At 34.0% G+C, this 24,396-nt stretch overlaps 3 protein-coding genes across 4 annotated transcripts in view; 2 read left to right on the top strand and 1 right to left on the bottom strand.

Moving 5' to 3' along the window:
* Positions 1-11,440, top strand: part of Pxn (Peroxidasin) — a 54,067-nt gene extending 42,627 nt beyond the window's left edge. Inside the window, exons 2-7 of the mRNA XM_089699169.1 lie at positions 1,240-1,455; positions 6,823-6,894; positions 6,985-7,217; positions 7,300-7,593; positions 7,666-7,938; positions 8,016-11,440. Of these exons, the coding sequence (XP_089555295.1) occupies positions 1,240-1,455; positions 6,823-6,894; positions 6,985-7,217; positions 7,300-7,593; positions 7,666-7,938; positions 8,016-10,861 (3,934 nt within the window). The 3' untranslated portion in view covers positions 10,862-11,440. The remainder of the gene's footprint in view (positions 1-1,239; positions 1,456-6,822; positions 6,895-6,984; positions 7,218-7,299; positions 7,594-7,665; positions 7,939-8,015) is intronic.
* MED23 (mediator complex subunit 23) overlaps positions 1-24,396 on the top strand; it is a 263,054-nt gene that overhangs the window by 146,197 nt on the left and 92,461 nt on the right. The gene's annotated exons all lie outside the window — the stretch shown is intronic.
* On the bottom strand, positions 17,791-19,319 carry LOC149491062 (acyl-coenzyme A thioesterase 13). The gene is made up of 3 exons (XM_089699284.1): positions 19,110-19,319; positions 18,798-18,985; positions 17,791-18,516 (listed from the first exon to the last, which is right to left on the bottom strand). The coding sequence occupies exons 1-3, from the start codon at positions 19,191-19,193 to the stop codon at positions 18,360-18,362; spliced, it is 429 nt and encodes a 142-aa protein (XP_089555410.1). The 5' UTR covers positions 19,194-19,319; the 3' UTR covers positions 17,791-18,359.

The raw sequence follows: 24,396 nt of genomic DNA on the forward strand, positions 1-24,396 counted from the left end.
TCTTTCTTTCGCTCCGGACTTAAAATAGCGGCAACTCCGTTAAAATACGTTATTTTGTTGCTCTGTTAAAATATCTATTAATTTGAAATACATGCTAAATAATATAAAAATGGGTTAGAACATTTTAATAAATATTCGTATGTCAATATTGTTATACAAGGTTATACATCATAACATCATAACTCAGGGCATTCAATCTATTTGTACCTCGTTGATCTGGTCTATGCTTCCATCGCGGATTAAAATTCAATAAAATTGCTTTGCGAGATATTTTATTTTTGGACTTTAGTGTATTTTCAATGAAATTCTGAATGAAAATAAAATGTAATGGATAATATTGAGTTACATTTACGCTTGATAGTGAGTTGCGAATGCAGATCAAGCGCGATTTTTATTGTTAATTGAATTTTATACTCTATAGTTGAAAAATGGCATTTCACGCAAATTGACCTACCATTTTTTTGTATGACACTTCTGCCTGAATATTGTGAAGCCAAATGTACAAATAGTAAGAGAAAGTTGATAGTTTATGCTTGTAACGAGTATTTATTTGTTTATTGTGTAACGTTTACTTAGACTCTAGCCTTCTTAGCTTTGCGAATACATACACGATAAGACATACATATTTTGTTACGGTTTATCACATATATGAGTTAAAAGTATCTAGGCCATACCTGAAGCTCAAGTGAAGCTCAATATTCTACTGGACAATGTTTGTTGTTTAAACGTTCACGCGAAATGAACTTCACGGCTTTTGATCCATATTTCTATAGTTTAACACTCTTCTGACGTGTTTTAAAATAGACTGGGTTAGAGGAATTTCACTTTATTCCTCGGTATTTGAATTATAGTTATTACCTATTGATTAAATTTTTTATGTGTACATAGCGACTGTTAAATACTGACTTTATTTTTACTGTGCTGGTATATTATAATTCAATTTATAATTTTATGGCAAATGGCAATCCTTTTAGCACGTAAGTTCTAAAGTACATAAATTGTTTATTGTAGCCCTGCCCACATTTAAATAAAGAGTTTTATTATTTACCATTTTTTACTTTTTAGAAGATACTAAGTGTTTTGCGAAACGATTCTATTATGAATCCTTTACTATGTACACGTATATATCTGTCAACTGTGCCTTTACCATGTTTTTCGTTCAACTTTACCTACCCATAGAGATATTATTTTGATTAATTTTTACAAGTAGACAAAGATATAACCGCCATTTTGTTCTAGGGACATCCGCTTCAACCAGATCTACGACATCGCTCCAGGCGTGTTCAGCCACCTGCACCGCCTGCGCTCCCTGCTGCTGAACGACAATCAGCTGCGGGAGATACGCTCTGGAGCCTTCCATGGACTTCGGAGGGTGAAGTACCTGTACTTGTACAGGAATCGGATCCGACATATCGACTCTGATGTGTTTCAAGGCATGGAGCACTTGGAACAACTGTAAGTACCTATATGTGGAGTATATTTGTATTAAATATCGTAACCTGCAAAATCAATTATTACTACTATTATAAAGGCGAAAGTTTGTAAGTATGGATGTATGGATGTTTGTTACTCTTTCACGCAAATACTACTGAACCGATTACAATGAAATTTAGCACACATATAGAGGGTAACTTGGATTAACACATAGGATAGGTTTTATCCCGGAAATCCCACGGGAACGGGAACTATGCGGGTTTTCCTTTGAAAACGCGGGCGAAGCCGCGGGCGAAAATCTAGTTATTTATATTGCTGTTTAACCTATACAATAAAATAAAAATAAACAAAGCAACGGTTATCAATTACAGATATAAGCGTGTTGAATCCACAGATGATGTTTGTTTTATATTATATATCAATGACCCGGGTTCTAAGTAGAGATAAACTCACGTGACTGGCCGAGCCATTCCTCAATGAGTTTCACAGAATATGATGTCATTGTTTTGCATTCTGTCGAATATGTCTTGAAATAGCTTATTATATTTACTGCCTGACCTACTAGCTAACTTCATAGCGGGACTTAAATTCTATTAATTGTTGTATTAAAAATTAAAATCGATTGTATTATTCGTTAAGTTGCTCTTAGGTTATTTTGTTTTGTGTATAGGCACAGAATACTTAATAGTAGCAAAGTATAGATAACTTATAGGGTCGTTTGAAGGAGTGATTTAAGTGCATATTAGTTTATAATTACAATTATTATTACTCAAACCTCTGATCAGATTGAATTGCTTAAAGCTGAAGTCTCTTCACTACATAGTATAAAACAAAGTCGCATTCTCTGTCCCTATTTCCCTATGTCCCTATGTCCCTTTGTACGCTTAAATCTTTGAAACTACGCAACGGATTTTGATGCGGTTTTTTTTAATAGATAGAGTGATTCAAGAGAAAGGTTTATATGTATAATAACATCCATTAAATAGTGGAGAAGTACTGTTATTTTTGAGGTTTCTAATGTGATGTCGTAAATAATTACATTTTATCCGCTTACATTGCAAACGCAGGCTGAACCCTACGAGTTTTATCAAAATAATGTACTAAGTATTATACACATTGAAAAGGTCTACAGAAAAGTCCGCGATGGCATATGTCTATCTCTTATGGATAACCCACAATAACTTTTTTTTGTCATTTACTTTTTACGACAAATAATGACTAATTTTTGAAGCGATTTTAACCAATACAGCATTAATCCTTAACCAATTAAATACCTTGAATACATTGTTCATTTAATATAGATCTATATGGCCCTTTACACCGTATGATTTAAGTGAATATTTTCGAAGATATTACAGATTTAAAAATTGCGGGGCGTACCGTTTGCGGCGGTACCGGCCGGCCGGGCCGCTATGTTTTTATATTATACTAGCAATGCCCTGCGGCTTCACTCGCATAGATAGCGATATCGTTACAGTGAAAAGTCTACTATAGGTCGGACTATAGGTTTAATTTTTAATCACATGAAAATCACCTTTACCCCGTCCCGCACTACGGCCTTTTTTTTTGTTTTAGTGGGGAAATCTTTCATAGATACCCACGGCCTCCGGGGGAGGGGCCGTGGGTTATGACGGATTCCTACCGACCAAAACCCCACTGTGTTCCGTCAAGACGCATATTGGTAGAATTCCTCCGTGACCCCCGCACTACGGCCTGCTCGAACAGTATACCTACTATTTTCTGTAGATTGACACTTTTAAAAATTCGTTATATCTTTTGAATGGAATATCCAATTCTTTTCATTTAAAAAGTATTTTGCTGGTATTGAAACAGTCTATAGTAAAACATCATTTAATGGGATAAGGATTAATATATGTGTATGGATAACATGGTTTGATTACTGTCGGCACTTCTATTTACTTTGAAAACGTAAAAAAGTTGTTGTAGTAACATAACTACTGAAGATGGACATATGGTATCGCGGACTTTCTTGTAGATATTGATCCATTCTATAATTCCGTAGAACATTTTTTTGTTCTATCTTCAATAGATTCTGCAGCGCACGCGATGACAGAAATTTTATTGAGGATTTTTTTACACCTTGGGTTACATTATTGCATTTTTGGTAAGGATCTCTAATTTTTTTGAAAATGCAATATAGCCTATGTTGCTCAGTAAAGATGCAGCTTTCTAATGGTGAAAGAATTTTTGAAATCGGTCCAGTAGTTTTTGCGTGAAAACCATACATACATACATACATACATACATACTTACAAACTTTTCCTCTTTATAATATTATTATATATTATATATTATATATTATATATTATATATTATATATTATATATTATATTATATTATACAACGTTAAAAGTTTTTCTGTAGTGTATATTTTAGTATCAGCATTGCACCCGTGCGAAGCCGGGGCGGGTCGCTAGTTAACTATAATATAGGTTTATTTTTGAAATTAGATAGCAAAAAAAAACGTGTTACATAAGAATCTATTCAATTTGGACCTTAAATAAACTCTCGAGGCAGGAACGGATGTGCAATCTATAGTCAGAATATCGCGATCCATTCGCCCTACATCCACAAAAAGGAATTAATATAATACTTATTTTTAAAAGGATACAATCACTCCATGTCTATTTGCTTGTTCTGAAATAATGTAGCTTGTGAAAGTTTAACTCTAGACTTAATTTTGCCTACATAAGACAATTGAAAATTGCAATCTGTAAATCGCATTGACACTCTGTATATATATAGGCCGGGAGATACTGACACAAAATTTCGGGTCATTTGTAACGATGGCGGTTGATGGCGGTTCTAAAGGGGTCTTAGTACGCAATGACAAAAAGAAAAATGACGGTCAGAACGCCGCTGGTACCGGCAGACTAGTCGCGTGGGCGTTAGTCGAACTCGTCGGATAAATAGCGAAAGTCAAACGATTTGTAACACAAAAATTTTATCACAAAAAAGATGTAGGCGGTAGTGTCATGCCATACTTTTCCGGTGTGACTTACAGCCCGCCATACCGACGCGAATGCGTTGATTAAAAAAAAACAATTCAACCATTTGTACCAGGCTAACTTTTGCACAGGTAATCATCGTGCAGCCATTTACGAAAATCGCCATGGCATACTTTTCGGACGATTCCAAATGGCCGCCATACCGCCGAAAATCTGCAAAAAATTTGTTCGCCAAACGATTAAACGATAATAGTATTAATAGTTACAACAATTTCGGTTCTTGAACATTATTTAGCTTTTTAATATTTGTTAGTTTTAAAATTGAATGAAGGTAATAAATAATCTCATTCTAAAACTGCTCAAACATCTTTACAAAAACGTTTCTCCAGAATTTATGATACAACTAGCGACCCGCCCCGGCTTCGCACGGGTGCAATGCTGATACTAAATACACTACAGAAAAATTGTGAACGTTGTATAGGTATAAAAATATAGCGGCCCGCTCCGGCCTCCGGCATCGCACGGGTATAAAATACATAGCCGGGCGGCCGCAAACGCTACGTCCTGCAATTTTTAAATCTGTAATATCTTCGAAAATATTCACTTAAATCATACGGTGTAAAGGGCCATATAGATCTATATTAAATGAACAATGTATCCATGGTATTTAATTGGTTAAGGATTAATGCTGTATTGGTTAAAATCGCTTCGAAAATTAGCCATTATTTGTCGTAAAAAGTAAATGACAAAAAAAAGTTATTGTGGGTTATCCATAAGAGATAGACATATACCATCGCGGACTTTTCTGTAGACCTTTTCAATGTGTATAATACTTAGTACATTATTTTGATAAAACTCGTAGGGTTCAGCCTGCGTTTGCAATGTAAGCGGAATAAATGTAATTTTTTACGACATCACATTAGAAACCTCAAAAATAACAGTACTTCTCCACTACTTAATGGATCTTATTATACATATAAACCTTCCTCTTGAATCACTCTATCTATTAAAAAAAACCGCATCAAAATCCGTTGCGTAGTTTCAAAGATTTAAGCGTACAAAGGGACATAGGGACATAGGGACATAGGGACAGGGAAAGCGACTTTGTTTTATACTATGTAGTGATGTGTAGGTATTATATTTATTTATAAATCGACTTTTCACCTGAGCCTTCTGAGGATGTTTTAAATAACTTAATAATGAGTAAATTTAGACCTCTTCAATTAATTATTCCCTCCAACATACTTACGTTTTCCATGTAACGAGAAAGCCTTTATTAAAACAGGTACTAAAATATATATTTAGACCAAAAATAACTATGAACTTTGAAGTACATAATTTTATACCAAAAACGTTAAACAAACTAAGAGGTTTTACACTTAGACGTGTGGTTTTCGCAAATGAATTATTTCTCTTTGTATGATATAAACAAAAGCAATTCAAAAGAATTTTCTGCGCTCATAATTCAGCAGAGGCTTAAGAAACCGGTCCAGGCGAGACGCCGCTTAACATTTCTTGGAATATAGAACGAAATCTGCGATATGACCTTACTACCAATACCAACCTACCAACCAATACTCCGCCTTAACTAAGTCAACGTGCACTAAAATTAGCTTTTACCATACCATAATTATTCAAATAAAATACTAATATTATAAAGCTCAAGAGTTTGTTTGTTTGAACGCGTTAATCTCAGGAACTACAGGTCTGATTTCAAAAATTCTTTCGGTGTAAGATAGTCATCGAGGAAGACTATATAAGGCTATGTAATATCATCGCGCTAAGACCAACAGGAGCGGAGCCACGTGGGTGAAACCGCGGAGCGCACCTAGTATATTATACACTTCACGCCAAGTTTTCGTTTCCGACTGTAATTTTTAAATTAATTATTATGATACAGAAGTAAAACCATTTTTGGGCTCGGTAATTTACTTGATATTTATTTAAAAAAAAACATATATTCAATGTTGGAAATTGCAGGTATGGAATGCGACTTTTTCAATTTGTTTCAATCAAATAAATTTTATATCTCTGAAATATATGAAGCCAAAAGAACAATTCCAATAATACCTACTTGATGCCCTTGTTCAGATTTAGCTTGTTATTGAAGTGAAACTTCTTTATCGGGGTTGGAAAAAAATTTAGTGTAACATTTTTTCGTTACGCGTGACATTTTTCCGTTACGCGCCATCTTTTTCTTATCCCTACCACGCGTGATTCGACATATTTCTGTAAAGTTGCATATAGTAAATTATTTTTTGAAAATAAGGCCATAAAAAAGTTTCACTTCTTACGTGAGTACACTAGTACACGCACACATTTTTTATTGTTCAGACTTATTCTACTTCATATCCATTAACCAATTATTTGACTAATCTTCTTCGATTTCTTTTGTATTGAATGTACCATTTTGTTACAGGTACTTACATGTCAATGAAATACATCAGATTGAACCCGAAACTTTCTCCAATTTACCACGGTTGGAACGACTGTGAGTATTTCTCTTAGATAAACATGGTCAACATAAATTTTCTCAATACAGGTTCTTTATATTATCTGAACAAATTTTATATTGCTTCAGGTACTTGCATAATAATAACTTGAAGACCATACCCCCTGGATCTTTCCGAGGTTTACCGAAACTACAAAAGCTAAGGTTGGATAGCAATGCCCTAATTTGCGATTGCTCTATGCTTTGGTTTGTTCGAATGCTCTCCGAACACACCGAGATGAGCATCGCAGCTACGTGCTATGGACCATCTGGCACCATGGGATCTTCCTTAGCAGCGATGAAGGAATCTGACTTTAGTTGCAGTAAGGATATAATATCAAAATCAACTTGTAGTATGGGTAACGTATACCAGTTTCTAGATTATTCACTATATCGCTATTTCAGAACGACCTGAATTCGACCAGGAACCTGAAGATGTCGTTATAAACTTTGGCGATGATGCTATGTTTGTTTGTTCTGCATCTGGTGAACCGACTCCAGAAATTATTTGGTATCGCGACTCCTCCGTTATAAATGTAGACGCGTCGAGGTATGAAGTAATGGATAATGGAACACTCATGGTTCACCAAGCAGATGAAAATGATGTTGGCATCTTTGAATGTACGGCTAAGAACCCAGCTGGAGAAATACGTTCTAAATCTGCAAGAATGATGATGCAGAGTAATGCTGATGAAAAGGGTAACGATTTTCTTAGTGACATATCATACTTTAGTACTAAAGAATCGAGAATGAATGTAAATACTTTTTCAGACTTTCCCGTCTTCACAATTTTTCCGCGAAAGCAATTGGTACAAGGCGATCAAAAATATGTACGTTTCGACTGTGTCGCCACTGGCAACCCGAAACCTCATATATCATGGTTGTTTAATGGCGACAGAATTCTACTGTCTGATCGACTTTCTATGCAACACAATGGATCGATTGTAATTGAAAAAGTTAAGGAAACAGACGCTGGAAACTACACTTGTGTAGCGGAAAACATAAATGGAAAGATATCAGCTTCTTGCACACTTGAAGTCATGGGTAAGCTTATTTTTATATGATGAGCACGGCAAAAGAGGTAAGTGTACATAAAAAAATAATTTATTCGTTTGTTGCAGTTCCACCCGCATTTATTCTGGTTCCAAAGGACGCGCAAGTAGCTATTGGCGATAAAGTTCAATTTACTTGCACTGCTCGTGGCGTACCGAAACCAGTCATTACATGGTTCAGGAATACAATGGTACTACCTCCTAAAGAAAACATCGTCTTGAGCGATAATAATCAGAATTTGACCATAACTGAAGTAACCGAAGACGACGACGGCATTTACCACTGCCGGGCTGAGAATGTGGAAGGTTTAACCGAAATTTCAGCCATTTTAAAAGTACAGGACGTGCAAATCGTTTCACCGAAAATTGTCACGCGCCCAGAAGACATTGAAGCTTATAAAGAAACTACCATTCAGATGCCATGTGAATATGAAAGTGAACCGCTTGCTAATATTGAATGGAGAAAAAATGGGAACAGAATCATACCGAATGAAAGATTTACGATTACTTTAATTGGAAGTTTGGTAATTAATAATATAACTTTATCGGATACAGGAAGCTACGAGTGTTCTGTCTATAACGATCATGGCAGAGATACAGCATCTGCATACCTTACTGTGAAAGATCATATTTTACCTGGCGACGAATATGTCAATATAGCTTTGACTGAAGCAGCACGCGATGTAGATCAGGCGATTGCGCGAACAATTGAACAAATGTTTACAAATCGAAGGGGCACAAGCGTGCACGACCTTTACAGATTAACAAGATTCCCAAATGCTCCCGCTAGAGAAATTGCAAGAGCAGCGGAAATCTATGAGAGAGCGTTAGACAAAGTTCGTGAATATATTCAAAGGGGATTAAAGGTAACAACAGTCGAACCATTCAATTATGAAAATATCTTGTCACCTAAGCACTTGGATGTCATTTCCCATCTCTCGGGTTGTGTAGCGCATAGAAAAGCACAAGATTGTTCTGATATGTGTTTCCATAAAAAGTATAGGACCATCGACGGAAGCTGCAATAATTTTGAGAACCCAACATGGGGATCATCTTTGACGCCTTTTAGAAGAATTCTGTATGCGGTTTATGAAAACGGTTTCAGCCAGCCTGTAGGATGGAATAAAGGATTAAAATATAATGGATTTTCTCTGCCCAGTGCACGATTAGTCTCTACAAAGGTTATTTCTACCAAAAACATAACTGGGGACGAGTATCTAACTCATATGCTTATGCAATGGGGACAATGGCTAGACCATGATTTGGATCATGCTTTACCATCTGTTAGTGACCAAACGTGGGATGGAGTTGATTGCAAAAAGACATGCGATTATGCGGCACCATGCTTTCCAATTGATGTTCCTCCAAATGACCCTCGCATTACGAATCGTCGATGCATAGATTTTATTAGAACGAGTGCAGTATGTGGATCTGGTATGACTTCAGTCTTGTTTGGAAACCTTGAAGCTAGGGAACAAATCAACCAATTAACTTCTTTCATTGATGCTTCTCATGTATATGGTTTTGAAAAAGCTGTTGCTGAAGATTTAAGAGACTTGAGCAACGACAATGGAACATTACGTGTTGGAGGAACTTATCATGGTACAAAACCACTCCTACCAACAACGGGCATCAATGCTATGGATTGCCGGCTCAACTTAGTAGAAAGCACACGGAGCTGTTTCGTAGCTGGCGACATACGAGCTAATGAACAGATTGGTCTACTAGCTATGCACACTATTTGGATGAGGGAACATAACCGACTCGCAAACAAATTGAAAGCCATTAATCCACACTGGGACGGCGATAGGGTTTATCAAGAAGCTAGAAAAATAGTTGGTGCTGAAATGCAAGCAATAACTTACTATCATTGGTTGCCATTGATTCTCGGCCGCGAGGGATATGCCCTTCTAGGTGATTACACTGAATATAACCCTGATGTAAATCCGTCTATCTCTAACGTTTTCGCAACCGCAGCCCTTAGGTTTGGACATTCACTAATTAACCCAATCCTACACCGTTATGATGAACATTTTGAAACTATTCCTCAGGGACATTTACTTTTGCGAAACGCGTTTTTCTCACCGTGGAGACTTGTTGACGAAGGAGGAGTTGACCCACTTATAAGAGGTATGTTTATGACACCCGTGAAATTGAAAACCCCTACACAGAACTTGAACTCGGAACTCACTGAGAAACTCTTCCATACAGCTCACGCCGTAGCACTAGATTTAGCTGCTATTAATATCCAAAGGGGACGCGATCATGCTATTCCTCCATATACCAAATGGCGTAGTGTTTGCAACATGTCGGAAGTAAATGATTTTGATGACTTAGCGGGTGAAATATCGGACAAAGGCGTCAGGGACAAGTTGAAGGAACTTTATGGATCTGTACACAATATCGATGTATGGGTAGGTGGTATCTTGGAAGATATGTCTAAAGGTGCTAAAGTTGGACCACTTTTCCGGTGCATTCTTATAGAGCAATTTAAACGTTTGCGGGACGGAGACCGACTGTGGTTTGAAAACCCTCTCACATTTAAACCGGATCAGTTCAAAGAAATTCAAAAGACTAATTTGGCTCGAATTCTCTGTGATAATGGCGACAGTATTGACACGATTGGTGAGAACGTATTTATATTGCCAGAAATACAAGATGGCCTAACATCATGCGAAGATCTTCCCTCGATTGATTTAAGATATTGGATGGATTGTGAATCTTGCAACGACGATCATGACATAGAAAAGACACGAGTGCGACGAGCGGCTACAATGGATCCCAACCATAACCAGCTGATTGAAAATGACCACCGCTTGGAAATTCTGGAAGAATCTCAAAATGATTTATATAAAATTATTGAAGATCTGCAAAAGAAGGTTGAGTATCTCGAGAATACTTGCCAAAAGGTGTAAATTATTTTGCAATATGGAAAACGCCCGTATGTAAATATTCAATTAGAATAGATTTTGTTCCAAATTCGTAGAGAACCTCAATGTAGTAGAAACTTTACAGAGAGCAAACACAATCACAAATACCATTCCGTGGTTGGTAAGTAAAGTTTTTAATGTTTGAGCTTAACTAATATAAATGTCGAAAAAAATTAAAAAACAAAAAAAAAGTAAAATACGAATACAAAAATACAAAAAAATACATTGGTGTTTAGACAGTAAGAGCCGTGGAATCTATCTGACGACAAAGCATGCCTACCGGACTTGATCATGAATTAAATTGACCATTATTATTGAACAATTATAATACTATAATATGTAAACTTATAATATAAAAAAGAACAAAAAAAAAAACAAAAAAAATTGATGTATAGATTGTAAGAACCGTGATACGCAAACCGACGACTGAGACTCTCAAACGGTACTGATTCTGCAACCTGCATTTATGTGACATTGGACAATTACCTACATGGACCTAATTAGAGGAACGGTACAAAAAGAGAGAGATCGGAAATTAAAATACTTTTTTTATTTATATTACATAGCTATAAAAAAATATTTCAACTTCGCGTTTCTTTTTTCTACCGTTACTCTAATAATGCCCATGCGTATAATATATTATGTGTATTTATAAAAATAAAATCCAAAAATCCAAAAAAAGTCATAAAAGTCAGTGGAAAAATAAAATAAAAAGTGTCTCGATGTTGTAGATGTTAGCGGAGGTTCTATTTTTTTCTGTTTACCCATATTTTTAATACGTCGGAAAATATACAATAAATCTATACTCTCCTATGTGGTCCAACTATTTAAGAATTTATTTTTAATCTAATTATATTAAATCCTAAGATTAATTACTAAAACTCGTCTGAAGTTTTTACTAATGTTGCTATGGAAAATATTAACTGTATAATTTATGGTTGACTTGTTTTTAAGTATTTATTGCAGGGTTTTCTATTTACAATTATTACTATGTTAAATATCCAACCTCTAGCTGTTATATAGGTATTAGGTAAGTATATAGGTACAGTAGTTCGTTCAAAATATTGATGTTCGGTGTCTATTTACTCCAAAGTAACATATAGAAATAGATATAAGTCGTTATGATCATTTTAACGTTCGTTGCATAATTTACAGCCTTTTTATCCTAATTTAACTTTAGTTCATTTTGATTTAATGAATTATTATGACCTGTCTTTAATTTTACCAATATAAATTTCAGTCAGTATTACAATACATTGCATTTATTATTCGTGATGATCCGCAAATTTAATTTTTTTTATTCGCATATTTTGTTGAGTTGTTTAACTAAAATAAGCACAATAATCATTAATTATCAGGTTCCGTCCTTGTTCAAAATTTTGGGGTTAGTGACGATATTGGAAGGTACCTAAATAAAGGTCAGTCTAAATGATGAGATGGACATATTCGAAATATTAAAATGTAATAGCACACTGAAATTTTTCTTTTGTTTACGTAGTTGCGCGCGTAACATATATTATTTGCGCTTTTAACTGATGAGCGGTAATTAAAGAATTCGGGAAAAGATATAACAATACAATTAAAAACAATAATCTAGACAATCAAAATATAAATTTAATAAAATTCAAATTGATATTCTATTATTGAATTGGCTGCAATTTTGAAACCGGTGAAAGCGACAACGGCTTTTTGTTTTGCTAACTTTACGCGATTTTCAGGTTTTTTTTTTGTTATAAACTGCATTCATCATTTGTAAAATCAAAAAAAAAAGCGGGCCACACATTTTCAGAGGCCGTACCTCTGAATATGTTCCAGGGCGGAGTGGTCGTTTACCATCACGCGATCCACCAGCTCAGTAACTGCGCCCGCTTTGCCATAAAAAATAATCGTGTTACCTTTTTTTTAAGTGGAGAAATCTTGCATATATACCCACGGCCCCCGGGGAAGGAGCCGTGGGTTATGTCGGATTCTTACCGACTAAAACCCCACTGTGTTCCGTCTAGCCGCTTTAATGATGGGGCCGCGGGTATTGGTTGGAATTCTTCCGCGACATAATCGTGTTACCTACGTGAAGTCAACAAAACAAAAAGTCAGTGCCTGGTGCTGCCACTGATCTTAGAATAACATCCTAATACTTTTTGTCTTACCTTACACCAATACCTACGAATACAGTCAGTATCAATAGATACCTTGTAGGACTCCTTTATTAATCTCTTTGGATAGACTCTGATACGGATATTACGACTTTACTGGGATTGATAACCACAGATTGACTGTGTAATTCTGTTTATGTCTTGAATATAAGACGTAATTAATCCTGAACCAATTCAATGTCTTCAATCGGAGTATTGTGGCTTAAATTATACATAAAATCTAAATACCATGTGGATAGGCACAAAATAATATTCCGATAAATTTGAGTCAATCAATGTTAAGATACTAATCGCGTCGCCTATTCTGAACTACGCAGTCACTAAATTCTGAAGTTCATATAAAAGTTGATTAACATGAAATATTACCGATAGAATCACAACACAATTATGCGCGTAATTGATGCTTTTTAGCAAATATGTGTCTATAATAGTCATTAATGTTAAATATAAAATAATAATGTATTCTAGTGTTTAAGATTAGCATAAGTACTTATTGTCGCTTTATCGTGGTATGTCCAAAAGTTCTGGCTCCGTAACAACAGTATCATTAGACGTGGATAAATTTGTTATTAACTGATAAAAATCTTTCAAAACAGCGTTGAAACTTTGTTTTAGGTTCTGATGAGTACATCAGATATTTTCGTTATATTATAATGTGAAAATGCTTGGGGATAATCCAGAGAAAAAAATAAATCAGATTGAAAAGGTCACAGTTAAAAATATCTGCGAAGATATATTTCACAAATCCAAGTAAATTGTTCTCGTAATCTGTTTTCCCTGAGCTAACATCATAAATTAACTCTACACTTGAAAGTCACAGCCACTCATTCGAACACAATAAAAACTCATTAAGCCTTAAGGCTTCCGCAATTTATCACTATTGTACGAGTATAAATGAACTGAGAGCGAGGACTACCTGTGATTGTGGGTAGACTAAGGCACTGTTCACGAGGAGATAGCCTCGAGCTGCATATTAGAGCTAAAACTTTAACATATCGTGCTATAATGAAAAACAGGTTATCGACGGAAAGTTAACAGTCACGTTGCAAAGTATGAGTTTGTAGTTGTAATACTATGCATCAGTTGAGAGTAAAGTTTGTATGCTAAATTTTACATCGTCCTAACGCTTTCATGTTCAACGTTAACAAGTTCTAATGTTTTAAAAGCGAGTGTTACATACTTACGACTAACTTCGTACATGCCTTCACAAAAATGATAGGAGCGCTATAAACACAAGGAATTATTGTACAATGATACAAAACAAATTCTTATGTCCAATGATATTGTTGTTAAATGTGTTTAAAATAATTTGGTTCTGGTTATTCCGAATTCACCTTATTGATACATAATATATCGGACTCTATTATTGAATAATAAATTATTTGTTTTTACCCAACGTTCTCAAAAACGAAGGAGGTTCTCAATCGAACTGTTTTTCTTTTGTTAACGAATAACGCACGGGGGTTTTATCGATTGCCATGATTCTTTTCGTTAGAATTTGGAGTGTTAACCTCCCTTTTTAAAACATTTTTCTAAAATCGACCTTTAGAACATTAATAAGACAATAGCTGATAAAACCAATTAACTGAAGAAGATCAAGAATTTATTATCTCTTTAAATAATACTTTTGCAGGACTCTCATTCAATCAACCATGAACCAAATTATTTTAACTGCACAATATAAATGTATTCTATATTTTAGACCTATTACCATAACCGTAGGATTATAAATAGGTTTGTTCCCGGTGATGAAGGGTATTAAGAGAGATTGTATTTTTGGGATGTGTTTAAACCTAGGTAAATTGTAAATTACATTTTAAAATTAAAATTTGAAATGCTTGCGTCCACAATATTTTGCCTTTTGGCATATGTAAGGGGATGCGTACCTACCCTTTAATTTCGCAAAATTAGCTGTTCATTTTTCTTTAATTATATCCCATTTAAAAACGGTCCTCTGTGATCGAAAGAATAACATCAAATCATTTGTTTTAATAAATTCTTATTTAAATACGCTTATCGTTCCTGGAACATTTGAGTAGGTAGGTACATAAAAGGTGATAAAAATGATGACTGATTACATAAGGTAGAGATTGTAAGACCTAATAGGAATAGAGGATACCTTCAATGTAGAAAGAATGATCGAATTTCTGACGTCAATTAAGATAAATGTAAGCTTGAAACACACGGAGATGGCTATAAATTCACGAAGTTAAAAGAATCTGGTAAAGGTCCGACAACATTTATACTGCATCCTGGAATTCGTATCAGCACCTAAAATTAAATATAAAAATTAGTGCAAGAGCTATTGACCCGATATTTGGTTTTTGATTTTGGTATCAAGATGTTACTGGAATCAATTTACAGGTGATCAAAGTAAATTGGGATGAATTAAAAGCAAATGTTGTCGCGGGTAACGTCTTTTTATCCCTACCTAGGTGTGCTCATCACCGTTGTTAGGAGTTTGTCACTTATCTTGTAGTTAAGCCTGAATCTTTTGGACATTACTATTCTATGGTGTGTTATGGATTCATCTAGAAGCTGGCAATTGTAAACAGGATGATAAATATTTTGTTATAAAATTATAATAATTTAAATGTTGAGTAATTTTAATGTCATTTTGTTATGTTCACTTGTACACACAATTTAAAATTACTTTATGGCGGCTCCACATTCGTGTCGTGAAGCTCTCAAATTTTAGCAGCAGCTTCTATGTCAATTTCAAGACAAGTTTTAAAATCGATTGCGAGCATCCTATGAATGTGGAGGACACGACTTATACCGAATCTTGATGAACGTGTGTACAAGCTAATAACATTAATTATTAATTTATGTTATGGGCGTTCCACAGGACAGCGATGGCCCAACAAAATAATAAATGGTCGACGACGTTTGCCGTAAATACGGCGATTAAAAATAAACAACTACTATGTCGGCCGATAGACATTTAGGCCTCTACACTATCGTGATTGCCTCTAGGTACTCGCCTAACGCTGCCCATAGTGTGAAGGGCCCATTACGTGTGTACATTTATGATTTAAGTATTTTTATTTGTTCATTTATAAAAATTGTTAAACTTATTTTATATGAAAATATTCATAAGTGTCCAACTACAATAGAATAATCTTGAAAATTGTACAAGATAATATTTTAATAGGCGGGTCCACACAGAGTGAGAAGCCTCGCGAGGCAATTGCTACGAGAAGCAGCTTGCTTTGTGTGGACGTGGCTTTGCAGAGGAAATGGACAAAAGTATCCCCACACAAAAGTACGATTTTTCACTGAAAATATGTGTGAGCTTGCACGAATGTACAGCAAGAACTTTCCATCCAATTACTAACTAGCTGCAACGGTAGTAAGTGATGGGCTACTACTACCAGTCATCACCACATCCACACGGATTCGTATCGCAAGTTCCTACGATGCGGTGCGATATTGCATCACATCGCAGTTGTTTATGGGAGACCAAAATCGCGACATACGAGATTTCCTCGGCTGAGCCATGTCCACACAGACCGAGCTGCTTTGCGAACCTGCTCGCTCTGTGTGGAACCGCCTATTGTCGAATGATTTTATGCACGGATATCTGTTTCTATAAATACAAAATATAATTGAGTTTTCTGGCTTAATGTAACTACTTAAGTACTGTTTATGAAAAATCGACACATACATTCCAATAAATTAATTAATGTCCAGTCCAGCAATGGCCAGTCGGTATGTTTTTTAATTTTATGTATTCTGAACTTCTTTGTAATGGGTTGCCGAAACGGTACAAAGGCTTAGACAGGATTTCTTATGACAGACGCGGGTTTAATGTCTGAAGACCAAGCTGATTTGAAGAGCGCTAATTGTTTTAGTCCTTGTACCTGAGAGTCATGCGAATGAGTGAACGGTTGTACCGTCTAGGGAAAGCTCTATCTTAGGCCACATCGTCGCTTAACAGCAGGCGAGATCGTGGAAAATTATACCTTTTGGTTTTAGAACAGTAGAGTTATTGACAATTCATAACCATCATGGGCCCTCTTCATGGGAGGTGTTGGCCCAACAAATGTTTGGCGCATTACGGAGATTATGAATAAACATCTACATTTTACAATGTCGGCCGATCTTCGACATTTAGGCCCTCTACACTATCGTGATTGCCTCTACTCGCCCAACGCTGCCCATTGTGAAGAGGGCCCATCAAAAAGCGCACACGCCAAACTTAGATATTTAATCTGTTGTCAATAATTGTATATATCCAAGATCCTAATCTGAACTTTTGTGATCGTATCGGGAGCCTTAAAAAAAATCATATTTATCATCCTGTAAAATAAAAGTAATGAATACTAAAACACAAAGGAGTGGTTTTTTATGGCGCTACTATTTTACGATATTGATGTTCGGTGTGTAGTGAAAAAAAATAAATAAAAAACCCAATTCTGTTGTTTCATTTTGTGTTCCCAAAACATTCAATAAACATTACACTTCTTTAATTATAATTAAATAAAACAAATTTGTGTACCAAGAGTCCCAGAATAAAAAAAAATACCTAACTATGTACTTACTTTTAATTAAGAATCTTACACATAAAATGGTATCAACTATTTGTATAAAAGATTTTTTGCGCCTGATTATTTCTAAAAGCAAATTTATCATAATTTAATTTTTGATTTAATTGAAATCTTAGTTGAAATTTGGACAATAAAAACTCTAAATATACAAGGAAATAACATAAGATATTCATTTACTTTATTTAGGCATAAAATTAAACGACAATTTTCAACTACATACTTTTATTTAACACACACAACACATATTAAGTATACATCAAATACACATACACTAACACAGTAAAATAATTTTTGAAGCTAATAATAATTAATAATCTTAATTAATTTAAAATCTATTTACATTATTCTAATCTCACTTTGCACCGGAGCTATGGGGTTGCGTCACAAGACAATACAAAATCAGAAGTATTTGTACTTTCTCAGTAAATATAAGCTTTGATTGTATAGTAGTTACTTAAAAGTTTAAACATAAAGCTATTTTGAGATGTTGTCCCAATGCAAGCCTACCCAAACTTCATATGAATTAGTCAAGCTATTTCAGGGATTACAAACACTATGACAAGAGAATATTATTATTTAGCAATTCTCAGAAACTACAGGTCAATTTAAATCAATAGAAAACCACTTTATTTCTGAGTGACAAATACTCTATTTTTTTAGTATCTCAGAGCAACCCGGGCGATCAATTGAAACTTATACTAAGCTTATTTTCCTATACATTTATTACCTACACAACATTTAATATTCTTATTTAACATTTATAACAGAAAATATAGTTATTTAAATTCCGACATATTTAGTATGTCTGCCGGTAGCTAGGACCTGATTTTTATCTTTGTTCCGCACCTCAACCTCTAGAAAAGCAATCTTCTTTCCCAATTTCTTGGTAACTGCTTCCACTTCTATATTGTCTCCTTCTTTTGCTGCACTCAGATAACTAAAAAGATTATCTATGTTTAAAATTGAATATATTTGAAATTACTAAGTCAAATTTTTGTTGTGCAATTTCAGTTTAATAGTAACTCAATTTGATTGAAGAAATAACTAAACAATTAAATTTTTTCATTATTCAAAAATCAATACCATTTACAGTAGGTTTTACCTAATAATTCACTTAAAAATCTGTTTAATTGTATCAAATATGCTCTGATACAACTCATGGACACAAAATTATTTCGCATGGCTATAAAACACAGTATTATCAAATCTATTAGTTACCTTATACTTAGATCTATAGACACACCCCTTGTGTCACAGGTTTCATTGGCTGTGAGTGCATAAGTGGAGATAGCATCAACAAGATGTGCAATAAAACCTCCATGGAGAGTTCCTCGTTGGTTCAGGTGCTCTGGACCCACTTGGAACTCCGTGACTAGCCTACCGTTTGTGCAGCATACGACTTTAACCTAATAAATAATTAAGGCATTTTTTTAATCTACCGTTTTAGTTGAAAATCTATACACAGTGTAGAATGTAAGAATATAGCCTATTATATTCATAAAGAGTCGATAATAATTCAAAATCTCTTACCTTACGTAAGTGTTGATCAAAACACTTTGTCGTTGCTATTGTTTTAGTGAATAATTCAGCTACTTTGGCCGCTTTACTACTCATTTTTAAAACGTATCATTTATCTTTTAAAAATGAGTAGTAAAGCGTAAGAATTAAAAGTACAAGGTAGGTTACTACTAATCTCTTTCTCGTGATGTTATTGACTCTTCTTGATTCAGCGTTGGCGTAATGCGTACCAGAAAAGATCAATAAAATTTTAATGTGTCAGATTTTGACGTTGACAGTCTGCGCATACAATGGCTGCGTTCTCTAGTATTTATGTCTTATAATATTAATATTATGTACCTATATTTTAATATTTTTAACATAATATCAACTAGGTACATACTTCATTATTAATATTTGAACGATCCAAGTATCCTTCATTCACACCTGAAACCGAAACTATCATTCATCGCTATACATAGATAATTAATAGAAGCTTGGTTGGTAGTGGCCCTGCCTTCCAATCCAGAGGTCGTGGGTTCGAACTTCGATTCCCACCCGGGGCAAATATTTGTGTGATGAACATGATGAGATGTTTGCTCTGTGTCCTATAATATATATAAGTATTTATTTATAAATGTGTGTAATTTATGTTTTTCGCTATTTTTCCGACGAGTTCGACTAACGTCCACGCGACTATGCCGCCGGTACCAGCGTTTACACCATCATTTTTCTTTTTGTCATTGCGTACCTACTAAGACCCCTGTAGAACCGCCATCCTGTTACAAATGACTCGAAATTTTGTGTCAATATCTCCCGGTCTATCATGATTTCTCAGCGTCTGCGATTTTCAAGTAAAACGGTGGAATTAAGCCGTTAAGCGGTTGTGCATGGCCCGCAAGCACACGGCTTAGTTTCAATTCCTTTTGCCGTCATTCTATTCTGTTTCGGATTTACCAGGATGGAATAAATGTAAGGACGCGAAGAGAATTTGCAAAGTAGGTTTAATAGTTTTCAAAATATGTTGAGCTGCGGGATATCTGGTAATTATAGTTTGTTATTTGTAGTTTAAGTTCCGACAACTGTTCCTAAAATATAAACGTTTCGGCATAAAAATCTAATTTTATTAGACCTACCGGCCACCTATTGCTACCTTTTTCTTTTCTAATTCATTCTTTTTTATTTTTTTATTTTTAATTCAGTTAAGTAGATTCTAAATTGCCAACCAACCTTAATAATATACACCTATTATGATATAATATTATTTTGCAACTTTCCTCTTTATATTTTTCTTTTTTTTATTTGATTAATAATTCATTGACTTTCAATAATTGACATTAAATCTATTATTTATTTATCTTTGCTTACATAACAACAACAAGAATATTTAATAGAAAAAATGTTTAGAAATCTAGAGATGTCACAAGATAATTGGACTTTTTCTATAACAAGCCCAAAAACAATTGTTAAATGGGATTATTTACTAACTACGAATGTTTTTCTCTAATGACAATTATCTACTAGAATTTTAATTACTAGAAGACAGTTAATTAATAGAAGGGCAGACAATGATATCTACTACGCAAACAAATCCCAACAAATGGCACCCACAAGGCTAAGGCCTAAGAATATTATGTTTTAATTATGTACTTAAATAATAATTGAAATATGATTAATTGATTATACTATAAGTATTTTTGATACACTGGTTTCTGTATTGTTCACCACCATGACCATGAGCATTGAATACTAAGCTTTATACTAACGAAAACGAATTTAACACGATTTTCACGCACCTTTAGTACGTCTTGACGACTGACTGCCAAAGGCTCCGCAGCCTAAATTTCGTAGCATGGGATGTTTCTTATCCGTGTAATTGCTAGCATGGAGTAGGTACCTACCATACCAAAAAAGAGAAACTTTCAAATTTTATGATTTGAAGAAGGTCTCACCATCCTGAAATCTAGTACTTTTTTTTCAGGCCGTAGAAATCTAGACTTTTATTAGTATGTAATTTTATGGCGCATAGATACAGACAGACTAATTCTCACCGAATACAATAATCGTGAACCAAACACGTTGTTCAGTGAATATTTACAATAAATATTGCTTTTTTATTAGTATCAGCTCACAGACTTGTAAAGAGATTTTTGAAAGCTATAAACAAATACGATGTGTTTAAATAACGGATCTCAAAAAGAAGTGTTCTTTTTACCACGAGCTAATGTTGATTTTAAACTTTAAAACTGCAAAGGTATCGTTTACACGGCGGCTGAAAAACACTTAAGAGATACGATCAGTTGAGGGAATTTAAAGCTTTAGTTTTTTTAATAAATAACTGGCGTTTTGTACCTGCAATGTTCTGCATTAATTTATATTTTTGTTATTAGATTTCAGAGATTTATTGGGTTATTGTATTGCATTATGTTAGTATATAACTATTATTATATTCATTGTAACGTTTCAAATTCGTAAATAATTAAAATAAATAAGTACAGCTGTCTAACAATTTTCTATATTAGACTGTGGTAATACTTAAATTAGTGCAAAGCGCATAAAATCTAATGAAACTCTATTTTGCTTTCAATTTATGCTAGGCGCTAACAAATATTGAATACGTCTTATTCAAAACCGGACGTCCGAAATTAGGAATCTATAGAAATGTCTAGAAATGTACACTATTTTGGTAGTTAATTATAATCCCAAAAAAATAAAGCTACCTACATTTATATCCACCCAAAAATTAAGAATTTGTGAAACTTTATGTCTATAAAGTTTAATAGGTTTTAATTATGTTTGTTATGGATTGTAAGTCATAAATAAAATATTAAATCTTATAATCATTATCATATGAAATTGAAATACACAGAGGATATCTGAATAAAAAAATCGTATTTATTACAACTCTACATAGTTATAATTCTACATAGTTGTACATCCCTTAATCCTTTCAAAATACTTTTTCATCAACGCAATAATCGTGTAAATCTTCTCTACAGTCCTTTATCAAATATCTGTAGGGTTCACAAGTTTCCCAAATATATTATTAAGGCTGCAGTCTAGCAAAATTGCGTTTTGAACAAGTTATTTGACAATTTTTTCCCGGCTAATGAAATGATAAACTGAATTTTTTTTCTTGTTTATCAATTAGTGTTATATACGCAATGCGCGTGAATTTTTTCACATTTGTAAAGTTACTTTATGTTACCTTAATCAGGCCTTCAAGATAAGTCTCTTTCCCCCAAAGACATTTCGAGCTAAGTTTGTGCACTCACTACGTTGCAACCGATTACAATTTACACAATCTGATCAGCACATTATTATCCTTATATAGTCGTTATTAAAAACTGCTGAATACAATTGCCGAAAAACTTATGATTTTCTTAATTAGAACGTTATAAATTCATTAAATTTCCCATTTTTTGCCTTACAAAATCTATTGATAAATACTGCTAAAAGTTATTTTTTCCATTAATTTATTCGAGTTGGTTGAAGACCAATGAGTATTAATCCTTTAAAAAAAATTTTTTTTGAATTTTGATAATTCTTTAAATATTAAAAAATATTTAAAATATTAGGAAAAATCCTAGCGAATTTCTTTAGTCGCGCTCCTTGGGCCGGAGCGTTCTGACGTGTGCTCTACGCTCGATTTTCCTTCATACCGAAGTGAAAGTTGCTCTACTTCATTAAATTTAATATTTTTGTTAATTGATTATTTTTATCTTAGTTTTGTGCAAATATTCGTATTTTTAAACATTTGATTTCGATATGGAAAATAAACGAAAAAAATACGCGTGTAACTACTAGAAAAAAAATTATCTTCGAACATAAAGTTAATGAAACCAAATAGATTGCAAAGGTGATTGGCAACAATTTCTTTATTTTACGGGGTGTCAGTAAAGGGATGTATATTTCTTTAAAACTAAAGTAAGCTCATAAATTTTCTTATAATATAATTTTTTTGAAGTTCCAAAAATGTTTATTTTTCGTTTGAGAAATACGAAATATAATATAAACTTGTATTGAGAACTTGAACTTCCCAAGTTCATGCGGGGAAATCCCCATACGGGGAAAATGATTTGTTTACTCCAAAATTGATCCGAGGTGTTTTAATTTTTTCTTCTAGTCATTTTCAACGTAGCGGCATGTTGTTTGATTATTAATTTTGTAACTTAAATACAGGATGTTGGTTTTATATTCTGATCTTACAGACGCGCTGACAAATTTAGTCCGCCATTTCTAGTTTAGTCTACCAACTCTAAGTACCAATATTAAAACGAATGGATTATCATCACATCATCAAAACTCAGATGTAATGGAAGATCACAATAACATAGAAAATTCAGTGGGTGTTGAGAACTAAACAAACAGAAGTAACAGAGACGCGAAGAATAAAAAAAGAGGACGAAAACGATAATTCGTTGATGCTTTCCCTTTTCGACGTATTGTTAGGGTACATCACCAATCTGCAAAAAACAAAACTGATGATTCCCAATTGCTGATTAAAAATGAAAAACAAGTAATCGAAAATTTGCTGATCACAATGAAACATCCTTCAGTGTTAGCAGATTTACTCATTTAAAATGTATCGGTGAACAGCGTAAAGGAGAGGAGGACAGGAAAACATTATGAATGTGGATGGTGGATTGTATACAGGGTGTAATCGATAAGTATGTGCAGGCGATTATGACGTTTTTATTGCAGGTATCAAAAAACTTAAAACTGATATCGAAATTACTTTACCTAATGAGCAAAATGACAATAATAACTTTTTAAAAGTATAACGAGAAATATCTAAAAAATTTACTTTATACATTCCCATATCAAAAAGGGAAAATGGGACTAGTAGAAGTTAAATGTCTAATTCCGGCAAAAGACATGAATGCGGAAGATGCGGTTAAAAAAAATTTAATATTTGAAATACAATGCAAAAAATAACACTTTTGTCATAGATAAGAATCATGACTATTTTTTCCAAATTCAGGGACAACTAAACGTTGCAGAAGCAGAAGTCTGCTTATTTGCTGTTTGGACTGGAGTGAATCATTCATTAAAAATAGAATATATAAAAAAGTATGTAACGTTTAGGCAAAATAAAATGATGGACCATTATCATAATTTTACATAAATTGCCTACTGTCAGAATTGATTGATTCGAGACTTCAGCATTCGATGCCCATCAAGGACCCATCCTATATCATTCAAGCGATTGAAAAAAAAGAGATAAATCCAGTGCAACCGATAAAGCATCAGAATGCTAGCAAAAGATTTATTAGGTTTATCAATATAAATCTATATATTATACATAATATAATAAATC

The sequence above is a fragment of the Colias philodice genome, chromosome 1, assembly GCF_061535455.1.
Source record: "Colias philodice isolate Cphi_HAF_F1 chromosome 1, ilColPhil1 Martin Lab GWU primary, whole genome shotgun sequence".
Lineage (NCBI taxonomy): Eukaryota > Metazoa > Arthropoda > Insecta > Lepidoptera > Pieridae > Colias > Colias philodice.